At 43.5% G+C, this 21,915-nt stretch overlaps 2 protein-coding genes across 3 annotated transcripts; one reads left to right on the top strand and one right to left on the bottom strand.

Moving 5' to 3' along the window:
* The first annotated feature begins 292 nt into the window (after positions 1 to 292).
* On the top strand, positions 293 to 1,917 carry rasd4 (rasd family member 4). Its single transcript, XM_056409864.1, has one exon. It carries the CDS (start codon positions 589 to 591, stop codon positions 1,213 to 1,215), a length of 627 nt encoding a protein of 208 aa, XP_056265839.1. The 5' UTR covers positions 293 to 588; the 3' UTR covers positions 1,216 to 1,917.
* Positions 1,918 to 4,665: 2,748 nt separating this feature from the next.
* On the bottom strand, positions 4,666 to 21,679 carry LOC130190440 (phosphoribosyl pyrophosphate synthase-associated protein 1-like). Of its 2 annotated transcripts, none has more exons than XM_056409851.1 (10): positions 21,031 to 21,679; positions 15,299 to 15,351; positions 15,099 to 15,165; positions 12,793 to 12,965; positions 12,119 to 12,234; positions 11,961 to 12,016; positions 11,617 to 11,765; positions 6,435 to 6,505; positions 6,110 to 6,256; positions 4,666 to 5,119 (listed from the first exon to the last, which is right to left on the bottom strand). In XM_056409851.1, exons 1-10 carry the CDS (start codon positions 21,192 to 21,194, stop codon positions 4,961 to 4,963), a joined length of 1,155 nt encoding a protein of 384 aa, XP_056265826.1. In that variant the 5' UTR covers positions 21,195 to 21,679; the 3' UTR covers positions 4,666 to 4,960. The 2 variants fall into 2 exon arrangements, with proteins under 2 accessions (XP_056265826.1, XP_056265827.1); XM_056409852.1 differs by lacking the exon at positions 21,031 to 21,679 and adding an exon at positions 18,829 to 18,868.
* Between the last annotated feature and the right edge of the window lie 236 nt (positions 21,680 to 21,915).

The raw sequence follows: 21,915 nt of genomic DNA, 5'->3' as shown, positions 1-21,915 counted from the left end.
AACCAGTAATCTAAAGAGGATCTTCGGACATCCGTCTCCCTGTCTTTGTTTCCTCATGCCCGCCACACTCCGCCTGCGGTCTCCATATCGCCAGCTTTCTCCTCCGGAATTGGCCGGGTACACCGATTTACATACTCCATCGTCATTGGCTACCTGGATGTTACTCTGCAACAGGCTGCCCTCTGCTGATTGGCTGAAGCTGCAGGAGGGCATGGAGGCTCTCTCAGCAAAACAGGCATAAAAGGCAGCTGTGGGGCTCAGACACACAGGAGCATCTCATACGCAACTTTAAGTCGCTCTGACAGATATCCACTGCTAGTTTAAAGAAAAGAACAATCAGAGCAAGTGAAACAAAGAAAGAAAATGGAGCTCAAAATGAAGACTTACAAGGAACTGCAGTAAGGAAGATATTCAAGGGAAACTATTTAGAAAAGTAGAAGTCAGTGACAGGTGTTGTCATTAGCGGAGTGCGTTTTACAGCAGCTGTTGTCCCCACTGAGGAAGAAGAGAGTCCACCGAGATCGTTTTCGAGGACATTTCCCTTCTCTCATTTTGGCGGGGAAAAAATCCCCTCGACAAAAAGGCGCCATGTCTCTGGCGGTGAAGGAGAAGACGCAGGTGCGGCTGGTCTTCCTGGGGGCAGCAGGAGTGGGCAAGACGGCCCTGATCCAACGCTTCCTCCAAGACACCTTTGAGCCCAAGCATCGGCGCACCGTGGAGGAGCTGCACAGCAGGGAGTACGACATCGGCGGGGTCAAGATCACCGTGGAGATCCTGGACACCAGCGGCAGCTACTCCTTCCCGGCCATGCGCAAGCTCTCCATCCAAAACAGCGACGCCTTCGCGCTGGTATACGCCCTGGATGACCCCGAGTCCCTGGAGGCCGTCAAGCGCCTCCGAGATGAGATCCTGGAGATCAAGGAGGACAAGAACACGCCCATCGTGGTGGTGGGCAACAAGTCGGACCGCAAGCAGGAGCGCCAGGTGTCCAACGAGGACGTGCTGGCCACCGTGGAGAGCGACTGGAACAACAGCTACCTGGAGGCGTCGGCCAAGGACAACGCCAACGTGGTGGAGGTGTTCAAGGAGCTCCTGCAGCAGGCCAACTTTCCCAGCCGCCTCAGCCCGGTGCTGCGCCGACGCAGGGAGACGTTCCCAAAAGACACCGACTTCCGCCCGCCCATGAACAAGACCAACAGCTGCATCCTGTCCTAATGGCGGAGGGGAAAGTGTTGTTCCGTCTCCCGGGGGGACAAGCGAGGAGAGCACTCGGGGGAAGAGATTAAAAGAGAAAAGGCTGGACTTGAAGTCAGCGGAGGCGTTAAGTGACCAAGATAAGTGATCCTGGACCAGCAAAGGACACTTGAGGGTTAAAAAAAGCTGAGAGGAACATAAACTGAGGAGGTGAAGGGTGTTGGGACTCGACCTGAACGGACTGCCAGATGCTTCATTAATTACTCAGTGGTTCACTCAATGTAATGTTGTTGCTGCTTATTTGGTGCCATGCTGCTGGTGTTTAGATTAATGTATACCTTTTTTTTAAAGGTTGTTAAATTAAACTGTTCACTGACACCAAGATTTGGACTGTTGCCAACAGATTGTTTACCGAGGAGGAAGTGTGTAAACATGTTGCGCTGCGTGCAGAAGTTGTACGTCTCCTGCGTATCTTTGTATTTAGTCATTCAGTCTATGTAGCACATCATGTTTACATTTGTTTTTCTTGTATTTAATTTGCCATTTGAGTGTGATATTACTTGTGTGAGAAATGTAAACTGTGGATGCACTTGTCATTTTTGTAAATTTATTTTCAAAATTATGTTTTACGGTGTTTTCTTGGTTTTTTTTGCTGTTTATTTGACAAGTGTAAGTGGAATGTGGCTCTAACTGTTTAATAAAATATATTAACACAAAAAAGGGGACATTTGTTGTGTGAAATTGTTTATAAATGTATAGGTAATGAATTACATGCAGGGAACAATTATGGAAAGAAGGTAGGTTATGATAAAAAAATATCACGCATGAACAATAAAATTGTTTCTTTCAGGAAAAACATGTCGGTACACCAATTAATGACACCATACAGAAACAAATGAGGTGCACAGCTACAGAATATAGTCCTGTATTGTAGGAATGCTGTCCTTCTGACTGCCATCTGCTCAAATATACAGGACTGTCTCAGAAAATTAGAATATTGTGATAAAGTTCTTTATTTTCTGTAATGCAATTAAAAAAACAAAAATGTCATGCATTCTGGATTCATTACAAATCAACTGAAATATTGCAAGCCTTTTATTGTTTTAATATTGCTGATTATGGCTTACAGCTTAAGAAAACTCTAAAATCCTATCTCATAAAATTTTAATATTTCCTCAGACCAAGTAAAAACAAAGATTTATAACAGCTGAGTGTTTGTCAAGGCTCAGGAAACCCTTGCAGGTGTTTCGAGTTAATTAGACAATTCAAGTGATTTGTTTAATACCCTACTAGTATACTTTTTCATGATATTCTAATATTTAGAGATAGGATATTTGAGTTTTCTTAAGCTGTAAGCCATAATCAGCAATATTAAAAGAATAAAAGGCTTGCAATATTTCAGTTGATTTGTAATGAATCCAGAATGCATGACATTTTTGTTTTTTTAATTGCATTACAGAAAATAAAGAACTTCATCACAATATTCTAATTTTCTGAGACAGTCCTGTACATGTAATTAAAGCTGGAGTCGTCCCGATTCAGATCCTTATCCACAAAAAACCCAGAACAAACAGATTTCTTCTGGCCACCGATATGCTAATAGGACGATAACACCGACTGTAAAATGTACGGTGAAGTTCGAGAGAAGCATCTACAGGTCGAGTCACATATTACAGAACCCTGAATACTGATTATGTTTTGGGTGGGGTTCCCGCATGTGGCAAATAAACCTACAGGTGCCACGGAAACGATCCCCCCGTGTTGCTCTAGTTATGATCGTATTCCTTATTGGACTAAGTGACACACTAGAAAACGTAAAGTGGACTGAAATCAAGAGTCTGAGCTCTTTAGGCTGAAACACACATCTTCTGATATCTGTCGCCATCTGCAGACGAACAGCACGCATTACATCCACTGAAACTCATAATATCCCAGTGTAGCTCTGGTTTTAAATGTTTTGTTTTTTTACGTCAATATTCAAAGACGTCACTGCATATTCTCAGTAGTGTTATAACAAAAGAAATGTGTGCCGATGTTATTATCCATCACCGGTCTGGAGCGATTGGATTGTCGGTACACGGACTGTTGAAGCCTCTTTGAAGACTTCTCTGAAGCATGAAACACACGTTACGTCCAGCTGTGCAAATAGCTGGGATAAAACCATAAACATGTGACTTCATATTAAAGTGTTGAGCATCAAGGAGGCTGTGGAGCTTCTTCTGGCTTCGGGCCTGAAGACAGACAGCAGTCAGAGTTTGGCAAAAACTAAACCCTTTGGTTATCGGAAAAATGTGAATAGTTTAGCAGCGATTCTGTTGAACGAGTTGACCAAACAGACTGCGGTGCAGTTCCTGAAATAGCGGTGCACGGTTCCCCCTCGACGAAACCTGCCGAGCGGAGACGGTTGAAGTGCACAGGTCCTCATCAGATTAGACTGAACCAGATTTCCTGTTTTTTGTTTTGTTTTGAGGAAGTGGCCGAGTAAACGTTGGCGGGCAGTTCCGCTTTCGGGACACATTTAAACAATCTGCAGCACGCCGTTCTTGTTCATTTGAGACGGGAAGGCGGCCGAGAAGCTTCAGTCACGCAGGTGTGAGGACTGGTCATCGCGAGGAGTTCCTCTTGAATGTGTGCCGCCGGCGGATATTTGAAGATTTCTGGATTTCCGTTTCGTGTGCACTACCTTTACGTTAGTATTGCTTGCATTGAAGCTCAGAGTTTGTCCGCACTGAGGGAAGCCGTTCATACAGTTCTGTCTCATTTGCTCAGATGTCTTCGCCCCTGGACTTGGTCAAAGCTCCTCAGCAGATTACAGCAACTCTGAGGTGTTTAGAACAAGTTCAGGGTCCTGGGCAGAACACAGCAAGATTATTATTTGTGTCTGTGTGTGTGTTAGTTGAAATGTCAGCAAAGTAGGAAGGCTTTTGTTCTGCATCTTCAGAAGAGTTAAACAATGCGTCACATCTATCGTCTATTCTATTTTTACTCTGAGTCTCATGTCATGTGAGAGACTGAGTCACACACTCAAACCACGAATAAATAGTAATAACGAATGTCTCTCTAATTTAATTGTATTGCAGTCAGCAATTAGTAATTAGTAATTATAGACTCTTTGCCACTCTAAGTAACACACGGCAATCGTAAAATGACATAACACCTCGTGCAATGCAGCGCTTTATGGCTCATGCTTTTTGATGAGCATTTTCATCCAACCGAAGGTGACATCTACAGTTTGAAATGTCACGCTCCTTCACGCTTCATGAGACACGCAGCCTGAGCCGTTACTGAAACAGCTTCTGCAAGTTTAGCTTCAGGTGTGACGCCTCTGGGCTGCACACGTCTGGCAGTTCCAGGAACGTCTCCACACCTCCAATGCAAATACATTCATCCACTTATTCATGCACATCCAACGGGTTGTCGCTTAACATTTGCATGGGGGGTGGGGGGGGGGGGAGAGAAAGGACAAACGTATTCACCAAATATGAATTGTTTTATTTGCCAAATTCTGCAGCGTACTGAGAAGCTGCACATGATACATCGTGTTGTGCCATGTGTGGTTTTAAGATGGTAGGAAGCAGATACAGTACGAGTGAAACAGCTTGTATGGTCCCATTATGCATAAACAGTGGAATAAAGCTGAATCCGAGTTGCTTCATATTTACCATGGAGGGAATATAGCCAATCTCCTGACATGCAGGACCAACAGGTTTATTGTTGGGTGTGTGTGTGTGTGTGTGTGTGTGTGTGTGTGTGTGTGTGTGTCGCCTCAGTCGTCGACAGCAATGTTGCGGAACAGATACGCCATGGACTCTCCGTTGTGGATCCTCCGGATGGCCTCCGCCAGGATCATACTGACGTCCACAGTTTTGATTTTCGGACACTGGAGCTTCTGCACATCGTGAGGCACAGTGTTGGTCACCACCACCTGGAGGCGCAATACAACAGCCTTAGTGCATCGTGTGTTAACTTTTAGTTCCAACTCTCAAGCGAGAAGGGAACAAACTACGGGTCTTCTTCTGAACTTTGCTTTCTATAACTTTACGAATCCAACTCAGTGTTTGATTAGTCGGGCTGCTTGAGGAAGTGCGTACCCTGGGAATCGTGGCGGCATTACAAACAACACATGGAAATGCTATATACACACACATAACTGCATGAAAATAAACTTAAGTAGTTATTTACTTAATGTTTAAACCTCATTGTCATGACATAGGATTCCCCAATAATTAAAGCTGTTCATCACATGTGATGGGAGGCTGAATTCAGGAGAGAAAAACACTGTGTGACCGAGGAATTTGTGTTTTCCTGCATAAATAAACATGTCTGCCCTAAATTGCTGCATAAGACTTCACCAGAATGCAATTTTGTTTTGTCATTCAAAATATCCGTCTATGTAGGCGCATTTTACGACAGGAAAAGGAAAACACTTGGCTTTAGACCAGGTTGGTTTGTCTATGGTGGAAACGCATTCTTCTGCCTCAAGATAGCCACGGGCCTGACCACTCCTTATTTTAAGCCTGACTATGCTCAGATAGAGCCCCGCACGTTAAGTCTGTCCGTCACCAGGTTTGCATTAGTGATGGGATCTTTTCTTTCACATCAAACCTCCACAAGGTATTCATCAAGGCACTAGGTGACCATGAAAATATGAACGGTCTTACAATAAGAGCATAAATAATTTGAGGGATACGTCGCAAAACCGGAACCACACTTTGTTTCAGGAAGAACAATCAATACACGAAAACTAGTGAAAAGGCAATTACAGGTGTGAGAGGGACAACATGTGGATCCACAGTATGTATTTGTACTAGATTGTTGATATAGAACTGGATCACATTAAATATACAAAATTAAATTAGATCAGCTTACTGAATACACTTTTTAACTCGTGACGAGATCCACTCGTGAATCGTACCTCATCGATGGCAGACTCCTCTATTATTCTGGGCGCATCTGCAGACAGCAGGCCGTGTGTCGCCATGATGTAGATCTTGTCGGCTCCTCTCTCCTTCAGGATTTCTGCTGCTGCAACAAAGTCCTCCACATTATCGATGATGTCATCCTGGGGAAGTGGCCACGGGGTTCGGCATCAAAGAGAAAAGAAAATACATATATTTAGATGGGTCGGAGGATCTGACATTTCTAACATGAACCTGATCAAGTGCACAAAATATATATAAATCACCAAAAATACTGCACGACTGAACAGTTTTAAGTCACTTAAAGGTTTGCGTTCTTACAACAATGATGGCGATCTTGCCGCCGACGTCTCCAACGACTGTGATTGGGGGCTTCTCCTTTGCCATCATTACTAAAAGACAAGGAAGAGGTAAAAAGAAATGTTTAATTCCCACAGAAGATGCAGGGCACTGTCCTCTAACCCCATCCAGGAACGGATGCTCGGTGTGAGGTGAATTTAAGGGTGGATATGGTGAGAAGGGACTGGATTTAAAACCTGCAAACGTCACATGCAAGACAGCTCTACTCAGCAAGCTTCCATCTACCACGGCACCGATCCAATAAGTGCAGAATGTTGCAGACTACCGATACCAAATCACCTGTGGGAGAAATTTGTACGGAGTCCAAAGCAAGATTCAAGATGGCTTTACATGGTGCTCTGCATGTGGATGCCTTTAGTTCAGCGGAAGATGGGCAAGTGGCTGTAGAGCCTTTTAGGATCCAAAGACCAGGATCGATTATTATTTGTAATCCCCCCCAATTTGACTTCTCTTAACCCAGGCTGTCTGATAGGAAAATATATTGTAAATTAAGAAATCAAGTAACTAAATTGAACAGAGGGAAAAAGAGAGAGTATTACCAAAGCAAAATTGACGTCTCAAAGAATGATGGGAAGAAACTCTGGAGAATTATGAATAATATAATGGGTAGGTCCTTACATCATGCAAAGCCTAATATAATAAACAATGGTTTGTTTCTCACAAAACCAGAAGAGATTGCTAATTATTTTAATAACTATTTTACGAGTAAAGTTGATAATCTGAGAACAAACTTGAGACCCACCGATGGCTCCCCCTCATGCACACTGATTGAGAACTACATGATGTTGCACAAAAACTGCCAATTTTATTTTGTGCAGGTAACTTCCCCTGAAATCGAGAGAATGTTGTCGTCTCTGCCGACCGATAAAATGGCTGGTATAGACCATTTAGATGGTAAACTGTTGCAACTTGCTTCTGTTCACTTATCTATACCAATATGTCACATCTTCAACAACTGCTTAATGTATGGTGTATGCCCAAAGGTCTGGAAGGTGGCGAAGGTGATTCCTATACCTAAGGACAAGAAATCTGCCTTCACATGTGTAAATAGCCGTCCAATTTGTATACTCCCCATTTTGAGAAAATTATTGGAGAAAATAGTTTTCAAACAAATACAGGATTATTTTATTCGGAATAACCTCATTACTAGTTCCCAACATGCATACATACCTAATCACTCAACAGCTACTGCCCTTGCCCAGCTAACTGATAATTGGCTGATACAGATGGACAATAAGAAAATGGTCGGCACAGTCTTGCTTGACTTTAGTGCTGCATTTGATGTAATTGATCATGACATTAGGATTACAAAACTTGAAAGTTATGGATTCAGCAGAACTGCACTCTCTTGGATGGTTAGCTATCTCTGAGAGATCTCAAAGAGTCTTTTATAATGGTAGTTTATCAGACTGTAGACATGTCAGCTGCGGGGTTCCACAGGGGAGCTGCTTGGGCCCTTTACTCTTTTCCATTTTGACAAATGATCTCCCTTTGTCAATTAAAAATTCCAACATGGTAATGTATGCTGATGACACGACACTGTACAGCAATTCTTCAAACAAACTGGAACTTGCTGCCATTCTGAATCAGGATCTGGAGAGAGTGTCTGATTGGGTGAAAGTGAATAAGCTAGCCCTGAACATTTCTAAAACTAAATGCATTGTGTTTGGCTCTAGGAATACACTTAACGGTGACACAAAGCTTCACCTGTCAATGTCAGGCTCAGCGATAGAACAGGTCCAGAAGGTCAAATTACTGGGTGTAGTGTTGGATGAACAGTTGTCGTGGTCTGAGCACATCAACAGCATTGTCACTAAGATGGGAAGGGGTATAGCTATGACCAGAAAGTGTTTTGCTTATTTAACACTCCCTATTGTTTGTCAGGTGTTACACTCCCTGGTCTTTTGTCATCTGATGTACTGTCCATTCATATGGGCAGTGGCTGCTAAGAAGGACATACATAAACTACAAATGGTTCAAAACAGAGCTGCCAGATTAGCACTCCAGTGTTCAATTAGAACTAATACTGCATATATGCACTCTCGCCTGTCATGGTTCTCAGTTGAAACTCAACTTCACTTTTGTCTTCTCATGTTTTCAGGAAAGTAGTATTTAATCAGACACCGGTATATTTCTTCAATCAGTTACAATACACATTTAACAGACATAACCATAACACAAGGAATGCTAGTTTAGGTCAATTGATACCGCCAACCCCAAGAACTAACCTCCTCAAACGTACTGTTATCTATCGTGCAATTACCGCTTGGAACTTACTACCTCCTCGTTTAACTCACATGAGTAATAATTTGTCATTCAAAAAACAATTAAAGGCGCACCTAAGAACATTCACCACTTGACGTATTCTATTGCTTTTTAGTCATCTGATTTTCTTTGTATGAATTAAGTTGAATTGCATAACATATATCTTATCCTTCAACTGTACTGAGCATCTGACTGCACTATTTTTTTACTTTGTTGTACTATTTTTAACTGTTGGTTTCACGATATGTTTTGTATGTTTTTGTATGTATTGTATTTGGTCCTTTCTGTGGACCCCAGGAAGATTAGCGGTCGCTAAGGCGTCAGCTAATGGGGATCCAATAAATAAACAATAAACAATATTCAAATATCTTGAAGACCTTCTTCAGATTTGTGATTTCAAGTAATAATCAATCCAGGTCTAGAACCCACCACATCGGACTTGTTGGGTCCCAACGGGGCACCCAACATGTCAAAAACCTTCTTCCAAACAGCAGCAAGGAACGTTCAGAGGTCACTTCCCAAATCCACCACAAGACCATCCAGCAAGGCATCTGTGCAAAAAACTCACATTTTAAACTTTTCAAATGGTTATAGGGTTGAAAAGGAAGCCAAGAAACTTGAGTCAAGCAGTTTGAGCCCTCAACTCAAAGCAGATGAAGCCGAAAGATGCCAAAATGGAAGAAAACATCCGGCAGGGGGATCATCCCGTTACATCTTCATTCATTAAATCTCCAGATCAGTGCCAAGTTAAAAGCAATTCTATAAACTAAATCTAGTAGGTGGGTTCATTAAAGATAATCCCATTCAATGACATACTGGTTCATGTCGCCGCTTGTTTGTTTTTTCATATTAAAAAAATCAAAATTAAAAATAGATACATAATTATTTTTCGATTACTAAAAAGCATATAACCGAAAGACACTGTGGGTCAGCCAAACAAGGTGTTTGTAGGCTGGTGAAACTTATGGTGGGCAAGATAAATTGTCCTCATTTGTTTTAATATCTTTGTAGAAAGTCAGATTTGACAAAGATGTAAATTCACATGACGAGTTCAATCACAATTACTAATTGTGAATGTGCCCCTTGTATTTCTATTGCTAAACAGACGGATGTGTAGATTCCTTTAAAACCTCAGGAGTCACCGGTGGTCAGTCTGTGAAACGCCTTTCATCGGTGAGGATGACATCAGCTTTGATTTGGAGTCGACGTGCTGCACAAATCTGTTTGATGGCAGCAGTTCAAAATGTAACGATGAGGCTAGAATGATGGGCTGCAACTCATTTGCACTGCAACAAAGTCAGCAACGTAATAACCGTGATCACACAAGTGTTCATGACTATTCATTAGATGTTCAGATGTGAAGTGACAGTGGAAGCCCTCAGGAACTCATCCCATGCAGGAAGGCGTCAAAAAGCAGCGCAAAATGGATTCAAGCCTTATGATCATACTTGGGAGCTCTATCCCAGGAAATGGAGCATGTCTGCTACCTGGGGGGGGAGATGGCATGGAGAACGCACAATTAGACATGCAGTGGACAAACAAACCATGACAGAGCACATAAGTCCAAAACAACATGTTTACATCTGTTCACAGAGGACGAGTATCTGTGTTTAGGGTTCATCAGCCTTTCTGTAACATGAATGAAAATGAGACGGAGAGACAGAGAGGCGGAGAGACAGAGAGGCGGAGAGACAGAGAGACGGAGAGGCGGAGAGACAGAGAGACGGAGAGGCAGAGAGACGGAGAGGCAGAGAGACGGAGAGGCAGAGAGGCAGAGAGGCGGAGAGACAGAGAGACGGAGAGGCGGAGAGACAGAGAGACAGAGAGGCGGAGAGACAGAGAGACGGAGAGGCGGAGAGACGGAGAGGCAGAGAGACGGAGAGGCGGAGAGACGGAGAGACGGAGAGACGGAGAGACGGAGAGACAGAGAGACAGAGAGACAGACACTCAGCTCCTGCCGGGGAAGAAGAAGAGATGATCGACGAAGAACACATTTCCAAGTCGTCGAGGGGGAGAAAAGTGAATTCGGTTGAAAAGAAGAAAGTAAATGAATCCAGAACAAGGGGAAATGTCAGTCCCTAGGGTTAACCCTGCCTGAAACACTGCCGACCTGAAACATGCGTGTGCATGTGTGCGTGTTACTCCAGGGTCAGCAGGGCCCTTAAGCTGCTGATTTTCGGCCACCCTGCAACTGGTTCTCACTAATTTAGCATTTGGATCATATAAATATAGAACAAAAAGAAAAAAGTTCCCCAACGCATCTGTGATGGTTAACAAATCTAGGAACTGGACTGTGGCTTGTGATTTCTGGGTCTACAGACACACGAGGAGCAGATAGATGTCAATGTGCCTTAGCACCCGGCGCTTCTCACCGATAAACACGCGACTCAAAACTCCAGCACTCTACGTCTCCACGTGACCCAGCAGAAGAGCAGAAGCGGTCAGGAGTTACAGTTTCTCTTCATTTGGCCAGGCAGCCGGAGGGAGGAAGGTTTCCCGTCTGCAGGGGAAACACCAACAGGATCTCTGCTGATGATGCAACTGCGCTCCCGTTTATGGCAGCGAACATGACCCCAGTTAGAAATGAACAAACAACGGTTTGTGATTGACCAGAACACACTTCACAACTTGCACTCATCACTGAACTGTCGTTGAACAATGAATGATGAGCGGCTGGAGGTTCTCAGTTACCTTTTGTTTAACAAAGGAGCTCTCTTGGCTAAGCGTGGAACAATAAAACACGAAAGATATGAGGAAGCACCCACGACACATCGTTGGCGTTCTCACCAAGAAGAGCAGGCTCTGAGAAATATGTGGAACAACTTGTGTTTCCATACAACCAGCAACACAGAACGGGTCAGAAAGCCGGGGGTCTTACATGGCAGCTCAAGGCCGGTGTGTCCTTGGGTGGTGCGGGTAGGGAACGGGGGAGATTGTCGTCCATCGACCATGTCCAGTTCTGAATGATGGGCCTCCCCGTGCATCACTGCCAGCCCGAGTCGCAGCCTCTCAGCGTAGGACTGGGCTCTGAGACGGACACGCCAGACACAAAAAAACATGTGAACAATAGTTCGGGCAAAAAAAAACTAAAAAGGTGACGTTCGCACGGAAGCTTCAACACGCTTACAAAGAGGTTATATGTAAAGATAAAACTATCATAATATGACGTGAAAAAAGGAAACTCTAGCCTGCGACAGCAGGACGAGAGAACTTTCTTGTTACCTCTTGGCAGCTGAAGGGGACTTTGCAACAATGATGGCATTCCTGTAGTCCGGGATCTGAGTAAAAAAGAACAAACACTAGTTCCAAAACTCATTTGTTGATGTCCAGCTGGACACTGACTGCTGTGAGTCCGCTGTTGTCCAGTGCCACTGCCTCACCTCTTCCTTGATGTACTGGATGAGGAAGGGGGAAGCCCTCAGGTTGTCAACAGGGAAGCTGAAGAAGCCCTGGATTTCTTTCTGATGGAGGTCCATGGTGATGATGTGAGTTAGCCCTAAAACGCCAAAGACATACATGCATGGTCAGCGGGGGAATTTAAATATGGCCCAACCCCAACATGTCTGATGAGTACACGTTAAGCATGAAGACGAGCTGAAACCCAGACACACACACACACACACACACACACACACACACACACACACACACACACACACACACACACACACACACACACACACACACACACACACACACACACACACACACACACACACACACACACACACACACACACACACACACACACACACACACACACACACACTTTTTTTGTTGTTGTTGTTTGTGCCAAAACAAACATGGCCGGCAGCCAAAAGCCTGCACAGACTGGTTACAGATTGAAAATTATGGGAATCTATCCGCCCATCAACACAGAGACAGACTGGAACCGACCACAGGTCCAACATGTGCGATGAGTCATCATGCCCACATCATTTTCATATTTTGGCGCAACAGCCGAAACGCGAGAGGACGATGTGATGCACGTCTGTTTTCCTAACTTTTAAAACTACATAATGGCTGGAGGAACTAATTTAAACATAGTCCATACCGGCTTTAGCCAACATGGATGCTAGCAGCTTGCAGACAATGGATCCTCTCTTCCTCATCTTGCACTGCTTGCTGTAAGGGAAGTAGGGAATGACCCCGATGATGTTCTTAGCACAGGACGTCTTCAAGGCGTAGGCCATGATCAGAAGCTCCATGATGGCCGAGTTCACAGCTCTGAGAAACACATTGGACAACATTAGATTTCACAAAAGACATTGTGCTGGCTGCGATTGGTCGGAGCCAATGGGCGAACACAAAGACGACCGAAACATCGAATAATATGTGGATGGGCATTGATGAGTCAGCGGCTTAAAGTTTGTTGACATGGCTGTCATCCAATAAACTATTACCAATACATACAACACGGTTGGAGATGATCCAACCCGTTTTTATTTGCATTGTTATCACGCACCCTGTTATTAGACTCCAACTTAACTGGCCTGTCTACTGAGCCCTACGCCAAAAATAACCATGGAAGTTACTGGCTGCTGTCATACGATTAAGACAAACAAAATAAACACCACCCTAAACATGACCCAATTCTAAAGTTGTTTTCAGGAACAAAAACAAAAAACACTTGCAGGTAAGAAAATACTTGCTCATGGGCCATTTTTTAAACTCAATCTGTGGTGAGACAGAGTACCACGTCTGCTAGGTTGATGAAGAGGGTAGTTTCACTACTTCAGAAAAGGTGAAGAAGAGCTGCTGGTGTAACAGGAGACTGTACGTCTCCACTTTGGCCTGGGCGGCTTGTTGAAACCAGTGATCTCACAAGGTGACGTCTCCTCCTGGGGCCTCTGGTTATCTTTCAGATAACTTATTAACAAGGACCAACAGAGGCTCACCCTGGCAGAAGTGAACGGGCCATAGGAAGTGCGGCTTTTACCGTTTTTAACTTTAAAACTAACTGCAAAAGCTAAACCACATTTGAACCGCTATGGAACCAGCTTTCAGTCCATTTCAGTCCAACAGACACAGAGACAGAGTAGACTTAAGACCTTCCTCTTTGACAGAGCTTATAGTTAGGGCTGAATCTGAATCAGGTTTGCCGGTCTTGATAACTGCTATATTGCTATGAGCATAGCTGCGTGGGTTATGATTTTGAGTACCTATTCTCTCTTTTCTCTTTTTCTAAGGAATCATCATCTTCTCTCATCACTCTACACTCTGCTTCTGCCCCGGAAGTCGCCTTTTTTTTTCGTCTCATGGGGTCGACCCCCCTGGAGACGCTTTCATTATATGCCTGATGATGGATCGTCTGGTGCGTGGAATTCCTTACCACTGCCCCCCTCGCGTGGGCCGATCTCCATAGTGGAATATAAATATGCTACTAATACTATTACACTACTATTTCATTATTCATATTTTAATTTTAACTCTAAATCTGTCCTTACTGCACATGTATCATCTTCTGCATCTGCATCTCTCAGAGGATCCTCTCCTCCTCTCCTCTTCAGTTTTTTCCCCTTTTTCCCCCCCTGAAGGGTTTTTTGTTTTTCCTGGTCCGATGGGTTTTGGGGGGGCAGTATGTGTGTTGGTAGATATAAAGCACTCCGAGACAAATTTGTAATTTGTGAAATTGGGCTATACAAATAAACTGAATTGAATTGAACCTAGAGGGCAAATGGATGCTATAGGAATCTTGAATGCACAATAACAAAGACAAAACTTATGACTGTCACATAGCGATTATATGAAGTAGAAACGTTTGACTTTTACTCAGAATACCGGCAGTACGATTGTCTACCGGCATCGCTACCGAGAGTTTGATGTCAGATAGATTTTACAAACACTATTTTGTTGCATGCTCTTTTTATCATGTAAATACAATCACATGTTCATACTAAAACCCTTATGAATACAATGCAATGCCATTTGTCATCCGTTTATGCTTTTACCATGTAGAACCACAGGGGGATGCAGAGTTTGGGAGTAAAATAAGTCTTGTATGTGACTGCCATTGGGGAATGGTATTTTCATATGAAATACGATGCGGTAATTAGGAAAACAAAGGAAAGAAAAGCTGCTTTTGTTGGTTACGTGGTGGCAGATGCTGACCGTTCACTTATCCTCGCCGTTAAGTTGTTAAGTTGGTCGGCCTGTTATTTCATGGCAGACTAAGTGTGGCCCTGCTGCTGCTGGAAATGAGGAATATTAAACGTATGGGCTGGACAAGAGGCTGAAGGGCTCAGGGGAGTTTAGAGATGGTTGACGATTACCAGAGGAGGGATCATTGTATGAAAACAGAGTGATACGATTCTTTGTTGATATAGAACATTAAGGCATAAGAGCATCGTTCCGTCTAACCTGGGAATGGTCTGAATGATGAAGATGTCTTGTCCACGGACGGACTCTTTCACGTCCACTCGAGTCTCTGAAAACGAATAATAGACAAAAGAAAAAGAAAAAACACACACATTGTGAGTTCAAGTGCAAAGTCAAGTGAAATGACACAAACTCATTAATCTAAAGTTTACTATGAAAATTAGGATATTTTTCAGGCTTACCTCCATTTGACTCTTGATAAACCAATGACTTGCCCAACTCCACACCCAAGCGTCTGGGAAAGCAAAAACAGGCCACATGGTGTTAAAGAACAACATGATTGTGTGTAAATGTTCTAATGTCGATTAATACATTTGTTTTTTTACTATTGTGACCAGCAGCTTAATGAATCAACCAAACCACAAAAAACTATGATCGCTATGAAGTCACTTATTCAGAGGGATTTAGAGAAAATGTGGCAGCCATGAAGGAATCCTATACATTAAGGTTGTTAGGTTCAGTGGTGATTATGTTATCGCTCATCGGACTGTACATCTCTTCCCGGCTTCAAAAAGATAATCAGAAAACACTAGGGCGCACAAACATAGATTGAGTTGATATTAACTTTGAATTCAATCTGTGAACAAGCCCAGGCTTCATGAACACAGCTGTGCCTCAGGCACAAACGTGTTCATTATAAAAACCTAAACCGTGCCAAGTCATGATGAAGAACGACTTTGATGGAAGTTTGAAAGCACAACACAGATGAATGAGGTCTGTAAGGATCCTGCCAGACAAGACGGGCCTCAACCAAATAATTTTTTTTAATATAAAGTCCTATATTTATTAAGCCTACGGGGCAATTAAGCAGACAAATATAAAGAACAGTCAGAGAACTTCCTTCAAGTATTCTCATATGAATTGCTTTGAAGTTATTTTCGGAGGAATTAGTGGGTCTTACAAATAAGGATGACGTAAATTCCGGCGGGTATTTACACACAGCCCAGTCGACACATGTACCTCAGAGTGAATATTCATTCCCATTTTCCGAGTGCAGACATTGTTATTTAACCTTTGCTCTGCGAGAAAAGCTCTACTCGACTCCAGAGCAGCAACATAATCGCATGAATAATGTGTTGCCAAACGGTGAAAACTGAGTAAGAGCCGTGAGCTCCTTTTCCCTCTGTGCGAGCAACGCAACCTCGACTTGGCTGTCTGGCAAAAGAAAAAAGAGCTGCTCCCAGATTTCAGGAGAAGATATCGTTTTTTGCAGAGATCTGGATCGGTGTTCTTAGTAGCGATACAAACGGATGTGCCCTTTTCAGAATGTCCTAGTAGGGAAACACAGGTGTTATCGATCAAAATGAATTGCACAATCAAGAAAGCACAACAAAGGGGGAACCCGGCCCACTTAAACAAGACCATAATTAAATAGCATCATTGACAGCTGTGTTTACCCTGCAGTGACATGTCGAACTGGCAGCTGCAAAAACTGGGCCTCCTGTTTTTATTTTCATATCATTCAGATACATCCTTCCTGGTTTCACTAGTTTAAAAAAAACGTCAAAGGAATATTTGCCTCTTAACCCTTGTGTTGCCTTCGGGTCAATTTGACCCGATTCAATGTTTCACCCTCCTGTTACCTTTATATTTACTGACATATTTTACCCTTGGGGTCAATATGACCCCAGCTATTAAAATCTCCAGAAAATTATTAGAATTAATATTGTTTTCCAAGTTTAAGTGTGAGGTACTTTATGTTTGTTTGTTGACTCCCGAAAGAACACCGACATTAAACATTGAATCGGGTCAAATTGACCCGAAGGCAACACAAGGGTTAAGACACCAGGCTGCCACAAGCAGCGTCCAGCGGGCATTATCCAAGCCCCGCTTTTCTCCTTTGACAGAGCAGCCTCTGCACAGCGTGCTCCTTTCATCAGAAGGACTCTCATCGACGGTTCTTTCTAATTTCACCACACAAACACCCATAAGACAAAAAAACTAAACACATGGGACACAATCTAAGAAGACATATCTTTCATCTTCACTACGTGGCGTTGTGCCTAGGGTGCTGCTAATGGTAAACTGGGATGATAATTTTAAAAAAGGGAAATTGTGATTGAGGAAAGTGTGTCAAGTTTTTTCAAGCAAACATTCAATTTGCTGAAGTTGGATTAAATTCGTGGAAGGAAATGTTAAAAATGGTAAAGGTCACTGAAATAGCAATGAGGCCATCAAGGTATATCAACTTGTAAATGGTGGTTACCAGTGGCGGCTGGTGAATTTTTTTGGCGCAGTTTAATCTCAACAATCACAGAGAAGAAAGGTTTTTTGAGTAGAATATTGTAAAAAACAAAGCTTTATTTCAAGAACACACCGTGCTCAACACGGTCCAATAACAACTATCAACACACTGTAACTTTGGGCATGAGAGGTTCAGAGCAGCTTTAAGGAACATTGGGTTGGGTTTCAGAGGTTTGCAAAATAAAAGAGGTTCAGAGCAGAATAGAGTCAGAAAGAGATCACATGTTACATTGGGTGACAGAGCAGACCCACTACTGTAAAGACAAGTAGCCTCCTCTCTTTAAAGTGGTCACTTTACTCTCTGGTTAAAGTCATCATGTCTGTAACCAGCCTGTTTCCATTATTCTTGAGGGAATGTGTCTGTTTTTCAGAACTTCTTCGTTGTGTTTCGATGCCAGTTCGGTCTCCTTCTGCTGGCTGTAAACAGGGTTAGCTTCAGGCTGTTAGCGAGTTAGCGCCATGCTCTTAGCTAGATAACTGCGGCAAGATTCGTGATTTACACTTGTCTGCAGCTCTTTAGATCCCTCCCCCCGTTGTAGTCCAGAGAGTTTCAGTCCCTTTGGAACAACAGACAGGGGAAATTAAACAGCGCATTACTCACTGAGCCTCCAGCTGACAGCTCCGTTAGCAACCTGCTCCCGTAGCTCCTGGAGCTCTCTGGGCTGAGGGAACGATACGTCTCTGATCTGCCGAATAGTCCAATCACGTGAAATAATAAAACGATGTCATTGGCCAACGAGCGCACATTTGTGCGACCCAAGATTCACGTTTCATCCGCCAATGAGAAGCCGGTCCTTGCCGAAACGACTGAAATATTTTCTCGATGCCGTACACACACGTTAGATCGCCTCGAAAAAGGGGAGGGGCTTCTCTCCGTGATAATGGCGATATATTATATTTTTTCACATTAACTTAAGTGGTTGTTGACAGGCTGACGGTCTCCCACACACATTTAGCGCGTCAACACGGTATATTTACTATTTAAATGATTTGGCATATAATGTTTTTTGACAGGATGTTTTTTTTTCCATCTACAAATTTTAAGAGGGGCGGCGCCCTAGCGCCCCCTATGGACGAACCGCCACTGGTGGTTACATATAAAGTAGTTTTTACATCATGTGAAAACAGTGCCCGCAATCTGATCAAGTGTTCTGAAGATGATACAACCCGTTTCTGGTTGTAAAGTTGTTGTTGTACGTGATGCGTTTAAGGGGTTGGATGAAGAAATGTAAACAACCCAACTGTTTTGCAATATGACAACGCCCATGTAGGAAGGTGTAGTCTTGCAATAAAAAAAGTGTGCATTCTTACCTTAGTACAGACACCAACTACTTGAGTGCTGCCATTACTGATAGTTTAGACTTCAGACGTACGCCTCCATTGCCACACTATGTGCTGTGTGTGTGTGTGTGTGTGTGTGTGTGTGTGTGTCCCGATTAAACAGCACTGAATTCAAAACAACACTGACCTCAGGTCACATGCACACCTGCAGCTACGACTCCCCCAGGTGTAGCATCAGAGGCATGCCGGTGTGCGGGATTAACTGGTTTTTGAATTAACTGGTTTTGGTACGCGTGCATGAGGCAGATGTGCCGTAGGAGTGGCCTCGAGTTGCCTCTCAGGACCCGTCTCGACTAACTAGGAAATGCACATTTCCATCGCTTAGCCTCTTTGTCACGTTCTTTTTATGTAACGCTAATGTTTTAAAGACTAAACACGGATGACTTTGCTGTAAAATGTGATACCTGTTCGGGAGGCTGTAGTTGAGACGCCGAGGACACGGAGCGAGGACAAAGTAGGTGACTGCTGATGCCTGTTCAATATACTACTAACTTTAATAAATACTTGACAAAATGCTCTTGTTGTCAGTCTGATATTTATGTTATACGTCGTTAACTGACGTCAAGTCGATGTGAGACCAGTTTACTCTTCATACAGTGTGTAATGAAGCATGTAGCCCGTTGTTTACACCCAGCTCGCCCACCGCTGTCAGCTGGGAAACTGGGATCGACTCCGATTAAATTTTGATACAACACTGAGTGCTGTCTCACATCTCTTATGTTTTATATTCGAGACTACGGATCAACATATATCCTCGTAACTATACTCTACTCTGTGCAGCATTCACTGGTCCAGATTTAACATGACTGTTACCTGTTGTTTTGTTACGATAAGGACACACATTGAATAACTACACACGGGAGTGAGCGTGTCTTTAGACACATGACGGGGGAGCAGCTTGCTCCAGCCTTCATTTAGGATTTCGACGGCATTAACGAAACGTTTTTCACCTTCATGACGAACATATCACTTGTTGACTGGTGATAAAAAAATATCTAAAACGACAATAAAATAATAATAAAAACACGGATTTCTCAAAGAATCGAACAGCCGTCTTGTGCACCTGCTGTTCTGTTCGTTGCTTGTGAACTACCATTGAGCTATAGGATATTTCACCCGATTACCAGATTTACATTACAATGTACTTTACAATAACAAAAACTGACTGAGCAAATTAGGTAAGTAATATAGTAACTTTGGAAGACATTAATATGTATATAATATATTCTAACACCGACTGCCTTTTCTTCTGACATTATAGACCCACCTAACTCAAATACGTGATTGCATAGGCAACAGCCGCTTTGTGCATTAAAGTTGATGCGACAATAGGAAACGCAGTTACTGATTATCACTATTAGTGATTTATCTATTAATCTAAAACGTAAACTGACTAATCAACCCATATTCAGCTATAGTTCAATGGTAGTTGGGATGCCACTTAGGAGGCCCTATGGTCGCGTGTTCGATTCTTGGCGTTAATCTTTATCCATTTTTTTAATCGCCAGTCAACAAGTGATATGTTCGTCAGGAAGATGGAAAACGTTTCGTTAATGCCGTCGAAATCCTAAATGAAGGCTGGAGCAAGCTGCTCCCCCGTCATGTGTCTAAAGACACGCTCACTCCCGTGTGTAGTTATTCAATGTGTGTCCTTATCGTAACAAAACAACAGGTCACAGTCATGTTAAATCTGGACCAGTGAGTGCTGCACAGAGTAGAGTATAGTTACGAGGATATATGTTGATCCGTAGTTTCGAATATAAAACATAAGAGACGTGAGACTGCACTCAGTGTTGTTGTATCACAATTTAATCGGAGTCGATCCCAGTTTCCCAGCTGACAGCGGTGGGCGAGCTGGGTGTAAACAACGGGCTACATGCTTCATTACACACTGTATGAAGAGTAAACTGGTCTCACATCGACTTGACGTCAGATAACGACGTATAACATAAATATCAGACTGACAACAAGAGCATTTTGTCAAGTATTTATTGAAGTTAGTAGTATATTGAACAGGCATCAGCAGTCACCTACTTTGTCCTCGCTCCGTGTCCTCGGCGTCTCAACTACAGCCGCCCGAACCGGTATCACATTTTACAGCAAAGTCATCCGTGTTTAGTCTTTAAAACATTAGCGTTACATAAAAAGAACGTGACAAAGAGGCTAAGCGATGGAAATGTGCATTTCCTAGTTAGTCCAGACGGGTCCTGAGAGGCCACTCGAGGCCACTCCTACGGCACATCTGCCTCATGCACGCGTACCAAAACCAGTTAATTCAAAAACCAGTTAATCCCGCACACCGGGCACCACACAGTCACAACTCACTTACTCTGTGATCTTCTTGGCCAGCTCGGTGCACGCGGTGGAGGAGTTGGCGGAAAAGACCCGGTAGCCACTCTTTGAGACGTTCATTTTCTTGTAATCGTACGACGGCGTTGAAATTCGAGAGTATGCGACCAGAGACCTGTGACCCCCGAAACGCCTTATAGGCATTCTGCTTCAGAAACCAATGAGGTGGTTACGTTTACTCCCCCCATCGCCCCCGAAAAAATAAAAACGTCCGTTAGAGCCCTATCTACGGTGAGATCTAAACTATGGGAGTAGACTTCCACCAAGTAGACGCATGTTTCTGGAAGAAAATCCAAACCTCGCTGAAGCTGTGCAACGTCACACTGTGTGTAAACTAAAACCAGCACGCGCACATGCTCCACATGTAACGCTGGTCACAACGACCAGCACCACACACACACACACACACACACAACCCCGAGCTACCAGTGAATCAAACAGCAGATGGCAAGCTGAGCGCTGCTTCTACGTGGGTCTCTGACTCTTTCCCGTCTCCAGAACACAAACACCGGTTCGTGTTATCATGAAGGGGAATGGACCCCCTCCTAAACAAACTACAAGTCTGACTCGGGCTACAGTACAACAACTCATAAACTTCGCTGCTAGCGTTCAAACGTGGCGACAGTCAACTTTGCAGCAAGGCAGAAACCGCCACGAGCGCATGTTCATTGGGTGGATGGACTGACGGAGTGACTTCAAAACGAACCAATCGGAGACCAGATAGAAACATCAGTGGGCGTGTGGGATTTTGTCTTTGGCCAATCAGTTCGTGGAATCCGGGTGACCTCAAATTAAAGGTGCAACGACCGAAAAAATAAATGTGGCGGGTTGGAAAGTATGTTTTGTCCTCAATATACCAACTGTC

This window comes from Pseudoliparis swirei, chromosome 24 (assembly GCF_029220125.1).
Source record: "Pseudoliparis swirei isolate HS2019 ecotype Mariana Trench chromosome 24, NWPU_hadal_v1, whole genome shotgun sequence".
Lineage (NCBI taxonomy): Eukaryota > Metazoa > Chordata > Actinopteri > Perciformes > Liparidae > Pseudoliparis > Pseudoliparis swirei.
The sequence above is the reverse complement of the archived record's forward strand: the minus strand, read 5'-3'. Positions and strand labels throughout refer to the sequence as shown.

Bases quoted from the DNA above. Each gene is read 5' to 3' on its own strand.
- rasd4 (XM_056409864.1), top strand. From the start codon at position 589: ATGTCTCTGGCGGTGAAGGAGAAGACGCAGGTGCGGCTGGTCTTCCTG.
- LOC130190440 (XM_056409851.1), bottom strand. From the start codon at position 21,194: ATGCCTATAAGGCGTTTCGGGGGTCACAGGTCTCTGGTCGCATACTCT. The intron at 15,352-21,030 runs GTAAGTGAGTTG...TTGCTTTCCCAG, and splicing joins CTGGCCAAGAAGATCACAGA to ACGCTTGGGTGTGGAGTTGG. The intron at 6,257-6,434 runs GTAAGAACGCAA...CCACTTCCCCAG, and splicing joins GCAAGATCGCCATCATTGTT to GATGACATCATCGATAATGT.